At 38.4% G+C, this 13,928-nt stretch overlaps 1 protein-coding gene across 1 annotated transcript in view; it reads right to left on the reverse strand.

Annotated features, from left to right (window-relative positions):
- The window catches only part of EIF3H (eukaryotic translation initiation factor 3 subunit H), an 86,088-nt gene that overhangs the window by 14,232 nt on the left and 57,928 nt on the right, over positions 1-13,928 (reverse strand). The window contains exons 3-4 of the mRNA XM_065054294.1: positions 2,684-2,851; positions 1,082-1,181 (exon numbers count right to left, since the gene is read on the reverse strand). Coding sequence (XP_064910366.1) covers positions 1,082-1,181; positions 2,684-2,851 — 268 coding nt within the window. The remainder of the gene's footprint in view (positions 1-1,081; positions 1,182-2,683; positions 2,852-13,928) is intronic.

Genomic DNA, 13,928 nt, shown 5'->3' on the forward strand with positions numbered 1-13,928 from the left:
AAATATTCTACTGATTTCTCTGCCATCAGTGTTTCTTAAATAGAAGTGAATTGTTACTTACCAAATGACACTGAAATATCTTTAAAACCATAACTACTACAATGAAAAAGAAATTCCCCAATAGCTGAATAATTAAAATTTTTACTGAGCAAAAGGGAGATTGACGAAACAGTGTGTGTTTTGGAATAACTAAATGCTACGGTGGATATTAAAATATAAATTCCCAGTGTAGATTTTTTACAATATACATATAAAAAATATTGTTATTGCTTTATAATAAAGTACACAGTAATACCTGTCATAAAATCTGGAAATAAAGGTATGATCCCTAAGCTTCTAAGGAAATATATCCTTAACTTCTTTGTATGCCTATTGGATTTTGGAATAAAAATTTTCGCTTTTTGCCTTTGCCCCCCCTTTTTTTTTCCTGCCCAAGCACAAATCTGGTTGTCCATCATGGAAATGTTATGTTTAGACACCAAGCAATGAAATGATTCCGTTCTTCCTCAAGGAACAACTTCAACAAGTGCATGTGTTTGTGCCGTGGAAGACTAATCTGTTTGAGGAAAAAGATGACAGCAAAGGCCTATGTCTATTACAAGCAGCTAATCTTCTGAAACAGAGTAATTATCCTACTTTACTCCAGAAGTCTGCGTCCACATGGGGGAGTTAATTTGGAATACAGAAGAACAGCTATTTCAGAATACCTGTTCCATTTTCCTTCTGGAAAAAAAGAGCTTAAAGACAGAGCAGCTATTTCCCCTCCTCTGTGTCTTTTTTTATATTTTTGACTCTGTTCCCAGGTATTGCTACGTTCACCATGGTCCCTACAGCCAGCCCACTGACCACCTTCAAAATCAGCTCAAGTTCTACCACTTCAGCCCTTATTTAGATGCCCAAAGACAGACTTTGACGCCTTCTCAGCCCCCTGCACATCTATCGCTACCCAGATACATCCAGCTTCCCCAGTACAAACTATTACACGAGATTTTAAAACACAGTATTTCATCATCTTGTGTACCCTTCTGCCTCACAAATAACCCAGCAAGCCTTTAAGAAAACACTGTTTTAAGTTACTTACGCCTCTGGAGAGAAGTCTTTTTCTTTGCAAACTTCCATCAGTTTGGGAGTCAGTCTATAAGCCTTTAGTGACAAAGACCCTTGGGCAGTCTTAATGGGATCTATAATTAGAAATGGAGGAAGCATATTATTACTAACCCCAGATTGCTTTTATTATTTTTTTAGTGTGTGAATGACATAAATAGGAGGAAAATAACTAAGTAGTCTTACAAAAAAAAAAATTAAGATAACCAACACAACAAGACACTATAGCGAAAGTAACCCCGTCGAACTAAAACGTAAAAATATACCCAACTATAGAGAGTGAAGCTAATTAATTAAGCTTGGAGAATATGGGGGGGATCTAGACCCATTCTACTCACAACATTATTTCCACATTAAAGGTCTAATTCACATTTTCTTTTCTTTCACATAAACTATCCACAGAACTTATGTAAGATCTACCTCATTTAAATAAAGATTTTCCCCTCCAGTCATTATGCAGCAAATTAAAATATTCATTAAACTACATTTTATGCCAAAGTGTAATTTCAGAGTAGCAATAAGCTAAATTCAGATCAAGTTGCCCTGCTGCTTCATGCATAACAATGTAACTGGTAAATAAAAAGGTTAGTTTTGCCTTGACGTAGTCTGCTGAATTTAGGGGGAAATTTTCTAAACAAACTGTTACATTCCTAGGACAAAGAAGCTTAACACTTGCTGCATGATAACGGCTGAAGGATGCCAACATGAGAATAAAAGCTGTGTTAACATTCATGTTGTCTGAAACTTAACACAGTAAAACTTTTAGCAATCGGTGATAAAATGAGAACCAAAATAGACTGAAACAAGTGGAAAATTCATCAAGGTCTGATGATGCAATGTTTCCAGCCAATATAAGTATACTTTAACAACTTGTTCTTTACTGTAATCCAATTGTTAACATACTGAAACAATTTCGGGGCAGCTCATAAGATTGATCGTATTCATTAGTATTTTTTCTGACAGATACTCAGGACGTTACATTTACTTCTCAGCTGGAAACTATATGCAAGTCTGCCAGATACGGCAAACTGTGAGTGTTTGGGGAGGGGGAGGCTATAAAGCTGTTAAATTGCCTACAGTTCTGATACAGCACAGAACATCTGGTCTGGAGAGCTTGAGGAAACACCATTAAATAGGCAGAAAAGAAAAAAATCTTTGTGCTAAGAAACAGTCCAGGTTTTGTATGCTTCTGTCAGAGGTATGAAAAAAAACTTGGCAATTCGTGCGATGATTGGTCAGTCACGTACAGAGCCAGACACGCCAGCAAGCGGGGTTTGTTAGACATCTGGTCGGGTTCCACCAGCCCCTTCCACCAGGGAGGGGAGATGAAGGAATAAAAATGAAGCAGCTACTCCAGCATTCCAAAACGTACACATCAGGGCTCTGATAGCAAGAAAAATAAACAGAAAGAAGGAAACCCTGTCTAGACTTAGCTGCTGCTGAGGCTGCCGTAGACACAGGGTTGGTATTTACTCGAAAAGGCCTGCCAGGCTACTCTTACAGGCAAAAGACAGAATACAAAAATAGTAGTAATAATATTAAGAGGGGAAAAGAATAATAAAGGAAACCTCATACTAACCGTAAATGAGAACTACAGACTCCTCAATTGCGTGCTGGTAACTGAACTGGGAGTCCAGGAGGGCACGGGTGACAAAAGAGCCATAGTACGTGGACTGGTACCAGCCAACGTGGAGATGATCAATGTTTACGTGGCGAAGGCTTCGCATCATTTCCATCTGGTATTGAACTAGATTCAACAAAAAATATGTTCAAAAAGTAAACTTACACAATCTGGGCTATTTTGAGAGGGAGCTTGATATTAAACGAGTAAATTGAGTTTTCTTTTATTTTCCTTTTTGCAACTGTGCAGAAGTTTGTTTATTCACTGCTGGCCTGTGGTCGTTAAAATCCAGAGCTTCCTCAGAGAGTGAGAGTAACACTAGCCTGAGTAAGCAGACTTTTTTCAGCTGCAGTTAATTGCTAAAGTGATCAACAAACTGCTACACGTCATTTACAGTGCGCGTTACCTTGCTCATTCATAAAAAAAAAATCCGATACTGGCTTTCATTAAGCAGTAACATTTTACCATTTAGTAACAAAGAAATATTGTGATTTAAGTTGCAATACTGTCCAGAATTATGTAACTTCTGGAATCGAAAGGAGAATTATTTAATGAGTATATGAAACAGAAGATAAACTATGTCTTTTTCACAACGTAAAAGTACATTTTCATATTAGAGTCTGGGGGACAAGCTAGAGCTGTCAGATAGTTTTGACTGCATTTGTCTTCAATTTTTCAACACTGCTTCTTTTTAGATGTACATGAATGCCTAAGTATGCATGTATGTATATCTTATACATAATTCACACACACTTATATACAGTAAGTTACCTTAAACAGTAGAGAATATTTTTTGTCGGGCTTTTTACACCAACAGCTGTAATGCTTCATTGTACCAACGCATAAATGCTGTTTCTACTAAATGCTTCATTCAAACAGATTTCCTTGACGGAACAGAATTCTATTTGGGAATGTTTAACATAATGTCATCGAGCAGATCAACACACCTTATCACTTATCAGACCTTTTAAACAGATGGACACTGTGCCTGCTGGTTAAATTTAAGGAAACGTATTTCAGTGCGATTATCAGATGAACCAACACTCACAGCCAATGACAGGACATCAAATGCAACAACCCTGCACAATCCCTAAGTTTTGCCTGCAGCTGCAAAATCCACAAAGATAAACAATCCCCTCCTATGCATTCATTTTTGTTAATTTTTATTTTCAAGGCTTCTCCTTGAGCAGATGAGAATATGATATTCGTTATAAAAGACAGCAACATAAATTGATTTGAGAACAGAATATGCTGCGTTTTCAGACCCCACTTTGTATCTTTTCAAGAAGAAAAAAAATCCAACCACATTCTTTTAAGATACGAGGAGACATTTTTCAAGATTGGACAAATATTTTTCCAAACTTATCATGCTTAAAGCACGAACTACATTCTGCAGTCTGCTGGCCCTTTTCATTAAATTGCCATATCTTACTGATTGTATTTTTAACGTAATCTACGTACATTTATATAAACCCTTGCAGACTTTTTCCACTGGCATACGTTGGTGATTGCACCCTATTTCATAATATCTTAATAAAAACGGCTTGCAATTTGTGTTCCATCCAGGATACCATGATAATACAGCACCCCAGCCCTAACACAGCAAATCCCATAACACAAGCGAGGAAAAGGCACCACTTGGCTGCCTCTAAATCAAGGCCAATTTAAAGCCGCCACTGCACCCTTCAGGACAGACAGACAGCAGAAGTGATCAAACAGCTGGTTTAAAGTCAGTATGAAAACCTTCCCCCTTGTCAGATCAAAATGGATTTAAATCTCACTTTTAGTGCACAACTTCCAGAAGTAGTGGCCAGTTTCAAGCATATTCCCTACACAGTAACCCAAATGCTTTAGGTAGCATCTCAATGTTTCTTATAAAAGGAAAGCCAAGATCTAGTTTTTCAAGGAAGCTCCATCCTTAAAGGTTTTGTTGTTTTTGGGGCGGGAAAGGATATTAAGTTTCTAAATTTTACAATTAAACCAGAAAGAACACAGACCTCCCATGGAACAACCTAACAGACTCCTGCTTCGACCATGATTTTGAATTGAAAAATCATCTGATCCATTTATTAAATGTAGCTAGAATAAACTATTTTGGTTAAAAGATGCTTTTAAAAGATTTATCTGTGTGGAAAACAACTAAGACTGGCTCTTGACATGATGTGCTACAACATGCTAAAGCACAAAATTATGGTTAGATCCTCTCTAGCCAAATGAAGTCATGAAAAGGAAAAACTAGAAAGGGATTTTCAAAAGCAGCTGCAAGAGATAAAACAGTTTTTGAAAATTAAGTTAAATGTGGGTTTTTAGATAGATGAACTAGACTTGTCCTTGCAGTGGCAATTTTCTTGTAATTGAGGACACTGTCAAAGTAGAGGTGGTCATGCAAGGATGGGAAGAAGATACTTATATATAGATTCTTATGAAATCACGAGGCCGACCCCCTCAGACAATTTCTCCCCTAAGAGAGGCAATGTTAAAGAAAAGGAATACCCTAAGAAAATATCTTTTACAAACTTGAATAAAGGTATATCATGCTTTTACAAGTGTTCACACAAGAGGTAACTGGTGACTGAGTTCCAGGACAACTTATTTTCTTTAACACGGGGTGTCCAGTTACATATTGCTGGTTGTAAGTGTAAGCAATATCATCTAGAAGAAAAAGGACTCACTGAAAACCATCCAGATTTCAAGTCAGCAATTCCTCCTCTCATGACTGTTAGCAGTTAGATGATAATGAAGGCAACAGCGGAAAAATCTCAAAGAACCAATGAAGCATCAATAGCTAACATCTCTGCCTTGGGAAAACAACTGCAGAAATTAAAACATGATGCAGTCCCCACCAGGGAGAAATGGAAACTCTTTTAACCAAACGTATATATATTATAACATGTATTAGTAGCTAGATAGCTCCAACAAGCTGCCAACTTGCACAAATGGATAACAGCCCCTAAGCTGCTTTTGTTGGTATCGTCACTACTGTTTCTTTACATCTTTTGCCCAGTCTACAGAACAGCTTTCTACCTAGAAGTTTAGCACAGACTAGCCAAGAGCTCTCTCCTCTACCCACTCCTCAATCTGCCAGGACTTGGGATGGTCACACACCTCTTTCCAATGAGAAGCTCACTGTCTCAAGTCACAGTCCTCCCCAAGCCACGTGGCAAAGGTGCCACTCCAAAGAGCCACTAAGTCTGAGAGTGCCCAGAACTGAGCTGAGCAAGGAAAAGGGCAGGGGAACAGCCAGATGACAATACTCCCCCACTCTCTCCCACATTTAAACAGTGAACCTATATTTTTAAGCACGTTATTGGTTCAGGAGTGTCCTCATGACGAGGAAAGCCAACAGTCACGCTTGCACTCCTCAGCGTGCTGCTGGGACTCACAGCCTCTGTCTCCTGAGCCAGCACGTGTCTCCCCGGCACTAAAAAAACCTCCTTCCTCTAAAAGAACAATTCTTTTATTTGTTTGCAGACAAACACACAAACTGCTTCCCTAACAGCAGCTAGAATGTGTTACTATAATTTGCCTAAAGCTGAAAACATGCAAAACTATACAGTATGGGTGTTTTGCTTGAATATGAGTGACTTGTGTGGATCTGTACTAAGAAAATCCCTTGACTGAAAACAGCAAACCCTATTACAGTAGTTTGGTGGGTATTTTTTTCTCCTGAATTGAACGATGTCTTAACAAACTTGTAAAAGATCAAAGAAAATACTAAAAAAAAATAAGTATTTTTTCATTTTGCAAAAAGTATCAGCAACATTAGAAACTTTATCTGGGCTTAAACATATAGGAGGTACATTCCCTACCTTTTCAAGAAGAAAATAACATACCCAAAATTATATAATAAATCAGAGACAATGCCAAGAACTGAACACTAATGCGATGACCCATTCAACACTGGAACAGCTCGGCCACATTGTCTAAATACCTTAAAATAGCCTCAGTCAATAACTTCACTGTTTGAAAACCTAATTTAACAATAGGTCAAATCAAGTGAAGCACTGCAAAAAAGGAAAAAAATGTCCTTGTAATGATTTTAAAATGCAAACAAATCTAAGACAGCAGAGTTTACAAATAGCAAATTCACATCCTTCTTGAAATCACAGCATATTTCTGAAACGCTTCCAAAACAAGCATTCTTGTAGTACCCTGATACATGACGCAAGTTAATTTATCATTAAAACTGTATTATTATTTTTAATTCTTTATAAACAATTCATTAAATCTAGCTCTCAGGAGGTCACACACCAATGTACGTGTTGCTGAAATTTAGTCCTTAAATAGTTACCATCAGATGAGACACATTTCAGCCTGGCCACATTTAGGCTGCTGGTAAACGTTATGACACGTGAAACCCTGATCAAAGGTGTCCTGGAGGCAATACATTTGATGGCACCCCACATGCTCAAGGCCTTAATTTCCAATCTTAAATTGATATGCCCTAAGTAATCTGGTTTTAAGAGCAGCAACCAACACGCCTCCTTAAAAGCCAAGTCCCACCAAAGTGGAGGAACTTTGTACCCAGTATCCCATGCCAGACTGGTTTTACATTGCTGGAGCATCCACTGGCCACAGGAGGACCAAAGGAGGTAACGAACCACTCCACGCTATGAACCACTAATATCTGCACAGCCTTCAGTCTGGATTTTATAATTAAGGGTTTGTCTTGACTCATGTTTCACAAATTTGTCCTTAAACTATGAGCTCAGACAGCAGAAGTGACAAATGTCCTCATGGGGTCAGGTGACTGATCCCAGAACAAGGCAAGGCCTTCACTGCTCCCTCAACCACAACAGCCTCCTCAAAAAGACTCTGGAGTATCTGAGGTTTCATATTGTTTCCTCGCAGAATCTTGGGTATCCAGAAGACAAATGACCTAAAACGTACAGTTGTCACTAATTAAAATTTACTCAAATGGGGTATATTTTCCAAGGGGCACAGAAATCCATCAGAAGAAACAGGATCCAGTGTCTGCACTAACACTCCCCTGAATTTAACTGGCAACATGAACATGGTAAATTTTGGTTATTCGGGTGAAACAATATTGAGAAACAGCTATACTATTCCTTTTACAGCACCAATACTAATGCGGATAGTATTTTTAAGGCAATAATTTGTCTCTTTTGAAGGGCTACCATGTGGTAGCATGCGTACTGAACAAGTGCTGTACACTACATGGGACTATTTAGCAGCACAAAAAAATTCTGCTTTTTCTATACATATTAAGCTTTGCCAAACCACATATATGCTTCAGACAGTATCTTCAATGACTCAAACAAGTTAGCAGATGTTAGTTCAAGGAACAAGCGTATGCATTTGAAAAGAAGGAAAATTGATTTATTTAATTTAATTAGAGAACAGAGCATTACGGAGACAAGAATTTAATTCGTTTTCCTCCACACACACAATCACAATTAATTGTCTAAAAAACTATGAATCACAATGACTGCATCTATTGATAACAATTCCAATTGTGAAGATACAAATATAATTACTACCACAAGTAACTTATTCTGGTCAAAAAATACAAATAAAAACAATGGGTAAAGAGAAACAAGAATCCACAGTTTTATCTGAAAAAGCCTTTAGACACTGCCAAAATGTTTCTTAAGTTTTAACTGCGCAACACATATGCACGCACATATTTGCAGATTTTTATCTATATCCAACCCCACACACACTTCTCCCAAGACAAATGCACAAGCTCAGTAACTCAACAATTCTCCTATTCAGGGAGAAAAAAATTAAAAGTAAATATTGCCTTCCTCAATAATATTCATTTCCTCCTCTGAAATATCAAGTCAGGGTTACAAAACAGTACTCTTATTTTATGCGCTTTTGCTATACTGGGCTGAAAGCACCTGATCTCCACTAAAGTTGGAAGTTAAGCAGACCAGGGCCTGTGAGGAGCTGGATGGGGGAAGAAAAAGAAAAAATCACCTGAAAATAGGCAAAAGTCCAAGAGCCATAGTCAATCATCAGACCGCAAAACTAAAAATGAGTCAAATTACTTAATTCGACGCCATTTTAATTGCTAAATTCAAGGATAAAAAAAAAGGGCAGAACACATTTGTCCAAAGTGGATTACATTTTTCTTAAGAAATTGTTATCTTTTAATAAGTTAGCAACTGTGGTGGAAAAAAGGCACACCACCTGGAAAGCACGCTTTACAAATCTGGCTTTTCTGTATAGACTATGGGCTATATTAAGAAATAATCTGTAGCAATCACCTCCACCGATGCTACTGCTCTAGGAAGATCAAGCCCAACCAGCTTCTCTGAGTAGATGCTCACTGCAGCAACTGAGGCTTTTGCTGGTGTCTGAATGCTTTCTAAGGCAAAAAGTCCTTCATTTTACGAGTAAGAAGGGGAGAAAGAGTAGAAGGAAAACTCTAATGTAACTATTCATTGTGTACGCTCAGTGAACTCATTAATTTTTAAACCTGATCACAATTCAATGTTAGTTTTACTACAGCACTGTGTAAGATTAATAGTGCTCTGCAGAAAAAGTATGGGACACCCAGAGGAGGTATCACGAGCAGCAGGTGAACAGTGAAAAGTAACAGGAACATAATAAAAATAAACCAACATGTCTGGAGTGCTTCTGTCTGGAGACGCTTACCCAAGGTGTAAGCAGGTATCTCCAGACTGCTCTTTATGGTATTATCAGTTTAGACGGCAGTTGCCCACACGGAGTCTCCACCAGAGTTGCTGACCAGAGGTTTGGCAGCACGGGCAGAGCCACCGTCCTGGAGTGTGGGCCACGCCAGCGCAGGCAGCGACTGCCCATCGCTGCCTTGGTCCAAGCCACAGGGCAGCACAAGGACGCATGTCCTACCAATGCAGGACAAGGGAAGCTCTGTGGCTGGTGGGAATAAGGGAGGATGAGGACAAGTTTTCAGAGACAAGGAGTAAAACAAGGGGATGGGGAGCACAGGGATGTATGTGCGTGACGGGACCAGGGGAAGCGGCAAGTGGAAGCCGCCACTTCCTGCACATGTGCTGGCACCCACCCAGTGTCTGCTGACGGAGAGCGTGGGGCTCGGGTCTAAGCACATGTCCTCTGAATTAGGAGGCAATCAGACCAATCAAGCTGTCATTTCATTTTATTAACACATGAGCAAACACCCAGATGAGCCTTTGGACAAACTAAACAAACTTCACTGACCACACGATTCTCTACACATCTCAAGATAATGGAAACTGGAGCTGATTTTAAATAAACACACCCAAGCCTCAAGAATAGTCTAAAGAAGATGGGCAGGACTGTCAAGATAACTTGCAGAATTGTCTTATAAGCTATGCAACATTATTGTAAAGGATAAAAGCATTATAATACTATCTTCCAGAAATCTTAAAACACTTAAGTCTTCTAAAAGCATTTTTAAATTCAGAGACCTGATTTAAACTAGCATCTAGAAATTAAAGTTGAAATCACACAATATGATTTCACTATTCTGTTGACAATGATCTTTAAGAAGCGACTATCAGAAGAAAATGCAACATATTTTGAAGGTTTTCTGCCATATATTTGCAGTAGTTTTCTTGGAATTTATATAGAAAGTTCCATCTTCACAGTATCTTACAAACACTCGCCATTTAACCCTCCATCTCCTCCTATATGGCAGGTAAACATTACTCATATCTAAGCATTCATTTGGCTTACTACACTACTGCTTTTATGTTGACTGAAGATGGATTTGATACAAGATTAAAATCTTTATCAAGGAAAAAAGTTTCAGGCAGCCTACATTGTCATGACAGCAGTAAATTAAACTACTAAAAATGCCATCTGGGCAACTTAATTATTGTTTTCCTTGTAAAAGAGCAAGAAGATGCTATCTCATTTCCTAATAAACATCAAACGCCTAATGAAAGCATCAAATGTTTTCTATTAGGAATGCATTCTCATGAACTTCAGCACCTTCAAGCCTTTACTTATAAAACTTTGTCCAGTGAACATCATTCTAGCAACTAAAATGCAAAGTAGGATTAAAGGCACGAAAAGGAACCAGAACGGTCAAAAACTGACTGTATGTTAGAGTAACCTCATATTTGACTAAGCACCATCTTTAAAAAGAAACAAACACCAACCAAACAAAAATATTAAAAACATTAGTAAGATTTCCTTAAGTTTCTTTACTGGCCATGGATTTTTGCTTGTTTACTCTAGTGAGGCTACATTAACAGGTAAAAGCTCTTTTTTTTGCAAAATACTATTGACGTATCTACTTTAGCACTACAAGTTACAAAGCAATTAAACACACAATAAAACAAGAAAGTGTGTTGAAAGGCTAATTCCATTCCTACATAAATATCTACCAGATTACTATATTTTTATGGAATTTTATATTACATACATGCTGAGAGAGGTTATTAAATTATCTGCAAAAAAAAAAAAAACTGGAAATGTCCGAAGATTAAGGAATTACACGGTCATTTTTACTTTCTTAATTTAACACAGGTTTTCATATTCAACAATTTGAAAGCGGAATGGGGACAGACACTGAAATGGAAACATCTGAGCAACCTCTGCATTTAAAAAATCAGTAATGTCATAGAGTACACATTACAAAAAAGTTGTTCTCATTTTATTAATAACTTTTCAGTAAGTGAAATAAAACAAGAATGACTTCACGTAATGGATTTCTGGACTTCTTTCCACTTGAAAACCAGAAGAAGATTCTTCTTTTTTGTAAAACTTCGACATCTGGGTACTTTGTACCACTCTTAGTGTTTGCATTGCAAAAATTCAAAGGGCAGGGGGATGAGAAGGGGCATCTTCAACAACTCACTTAAAGCCAAAAACCCATCTTGTCTTACCAGATCCAATGAAGCAAGCGGTTTCCTGATGCCTTGGGATTCAATATCCACATGTCTGTTTTGAAGAATCTTGCACACTGTTTGTAAGTTTTAAGCTCACAAAATGTTACCCGAACACTGAAGCAGACACAACCCACACAGAACAATGTTCCTGAATTATCTTTATAATAAATCAGGATTCATTAACAGAAAAATTATTGTTATGGACTGTTTCTTCAGTTGAAAGTTACACAAACTATTTGTTTTCTGTGATCTCCATCAGCCCATCACGTAGGGATAACACTGTTAAACATTTGGCAGGGAGATTCAGTCAAGAAAAGTCCTAATTTTTGGTAAAACAGAAGATGATTGCAGTAGCTACTCCCATAAACACATCTTTTGAATCAAAATTACACAATATCTAGCTTTAAAATGCATTAAGTGCACCTGTTAAAAAAGACAAGCATGTCTTCAGCCTCAGGCTTACAGCTTCTTCCGTCGGGGCCTATTCGTGCTGAGCAAGACCTCCCTGCGCAGCAGCAAGGAAGCACTTATTACAACATCTTCTGCTCCTTTAGTTATTATAACATCTACTGCTCCTTTAAGGAAGATAGTAGGACTCAATACAACCCTCAAAATTCACATTAGTTTTACAAAGTCTGTCAGTTTTATCTAGCCGGTGTGCTGTTACTCACTGATTGAAGAGCAGTAAAATGCCATATTAATTTATTTCTGTTCAATAAGAACAGCACTTAACTCTCAATAACTAGGAGCTTTGCGTAATGCCTACATGAATGCAGTGTCACCAGAACATTTCAGTGTAACTCCTAGAACACTTACACCACCTGGAAGCCATTTAGCTGTCTGCGACACAAAGAAAGACTCAGACATCCCATCTGACCAGCTCAGAGAGCGATGGCTAAACCACGTGTAAGCTCCAACCAACGGCAGCTTCATGTGGATCTGTGCTGTGCCACCGTCTATATGCACCGTCTATATGCACTCCCAACACTGCCAGCCAGTCCTCAAACCATGACCAACGTAACTTTAACTCACACGAGGTATGAGTAAGTCAGAATCCAGGCAAAGTCCAACCCAGTCAATAGATGAAAGCAGTTCTCCATTATGAGATCCAGGGTCAGCCATTCACTTTGCTGACTTTCAGATAAATGAGTCAAGTCCTCTTGCTTGAGATCCCTGCCACAATAAAAATCTTTACCCTTTAGCCTGCAGGCAGAAAGATCTGAGAGTGACGGGTTCCCCGCTGGTTTGGTTCTCGAGCTACAGATCCAGCCACTGCAGAGGAGACAGACATATTCAACATCACTTACTATCACTGGCCAACTCCTTGAAAGAGAGGGAAAAATCAACTTTTACTGTCCTAGTGCTAACACAAAAAATTCTTAACATGCAGGTTTCTAAAAGGATAACTAAATGATCCCTCCACCTAAACATTTCTATAGATGACGTGAAAGGCTTGTGTTGCACATGTGAAGGCTGTGGATTCACACTGAGTTGATGCCTAATGAAAGCCAGAACTGAGTATCTGAAATATCTTCCTTTTTTTAAAAAAATATATTAACATATTCATAAGGGATACACATTACACTAGCATTTTATTGTAGCATGTTGGTTACCAAAAGCTGTTCTCAATTATCTCTTATGATAGTTTAGGGTTCGTGAAACAATACAAAGGAAACTGATTGTAGGTGGGCTCAAGAGTTGAAGACCCTGATTAACGTTTCCTAGAGAGCTCAAAGGAGAACACTCAGTTTTGGAAGAAGAATAGGACCAGCGGCACAGACTTTGGGAGAGAATTTGCCCGGAAGACTCCTAAATTATTGCAATTAGATGACAAGACATTTTCGCACCTCATGAAAATCTGTGCCTTTTTATTAGGTCCTCCCCGCCAATGGCCATGGCACAATCATTTTGGAAGCTGCTGGCTGCACCAAGAAGCAGCAGGTTAAATCAAATTCTGACAGAGCCAGTCCCTTCCTGCATATGAAAACCAACCTCCCTTGATTCCTGAAGCTAAATAACATTATATAAATGTCAACATGACAGGTGATAGCATTAGCAGGGTATTGGAAATGCAAAAAGTTATTTAGTGGTCATGGATGCCAGTAGGCAGCAAGGGCGTACCGTGATGAGAGATATGACATTCTGACCAGAAAATCATCATCCAGAACCAATGGCATCCAGATTTTCAACACATCTCATCTCATACAGCTAAGCACCCGGTGTGAGAGGAAAAACAATGTGTTAAGAATTTTGGAGCTAATCAATTGAAGAAGTATGTCACGCTTCATTAGGTGAAACATTGTTTTTCCGTCAAATCCAACAGAGATGTTCAAGAACATCACTACTATATTGTTGTACTGTTTCCTTACCTGACT

This window comes from Columba livia, chromosome 2 (assembly GCF_036013475.1).
Source record: "Columba livia isolate bColLiv1 breed racing homer chromosome 2, bColLiv1.pat.W.v2, whole genome shotgun sequence".
Lineage (NCBI taxonomy): Eukaryota > Metazoa > Chordata > Aves > Columbiformes > Columbidae > Columba > Columba livia.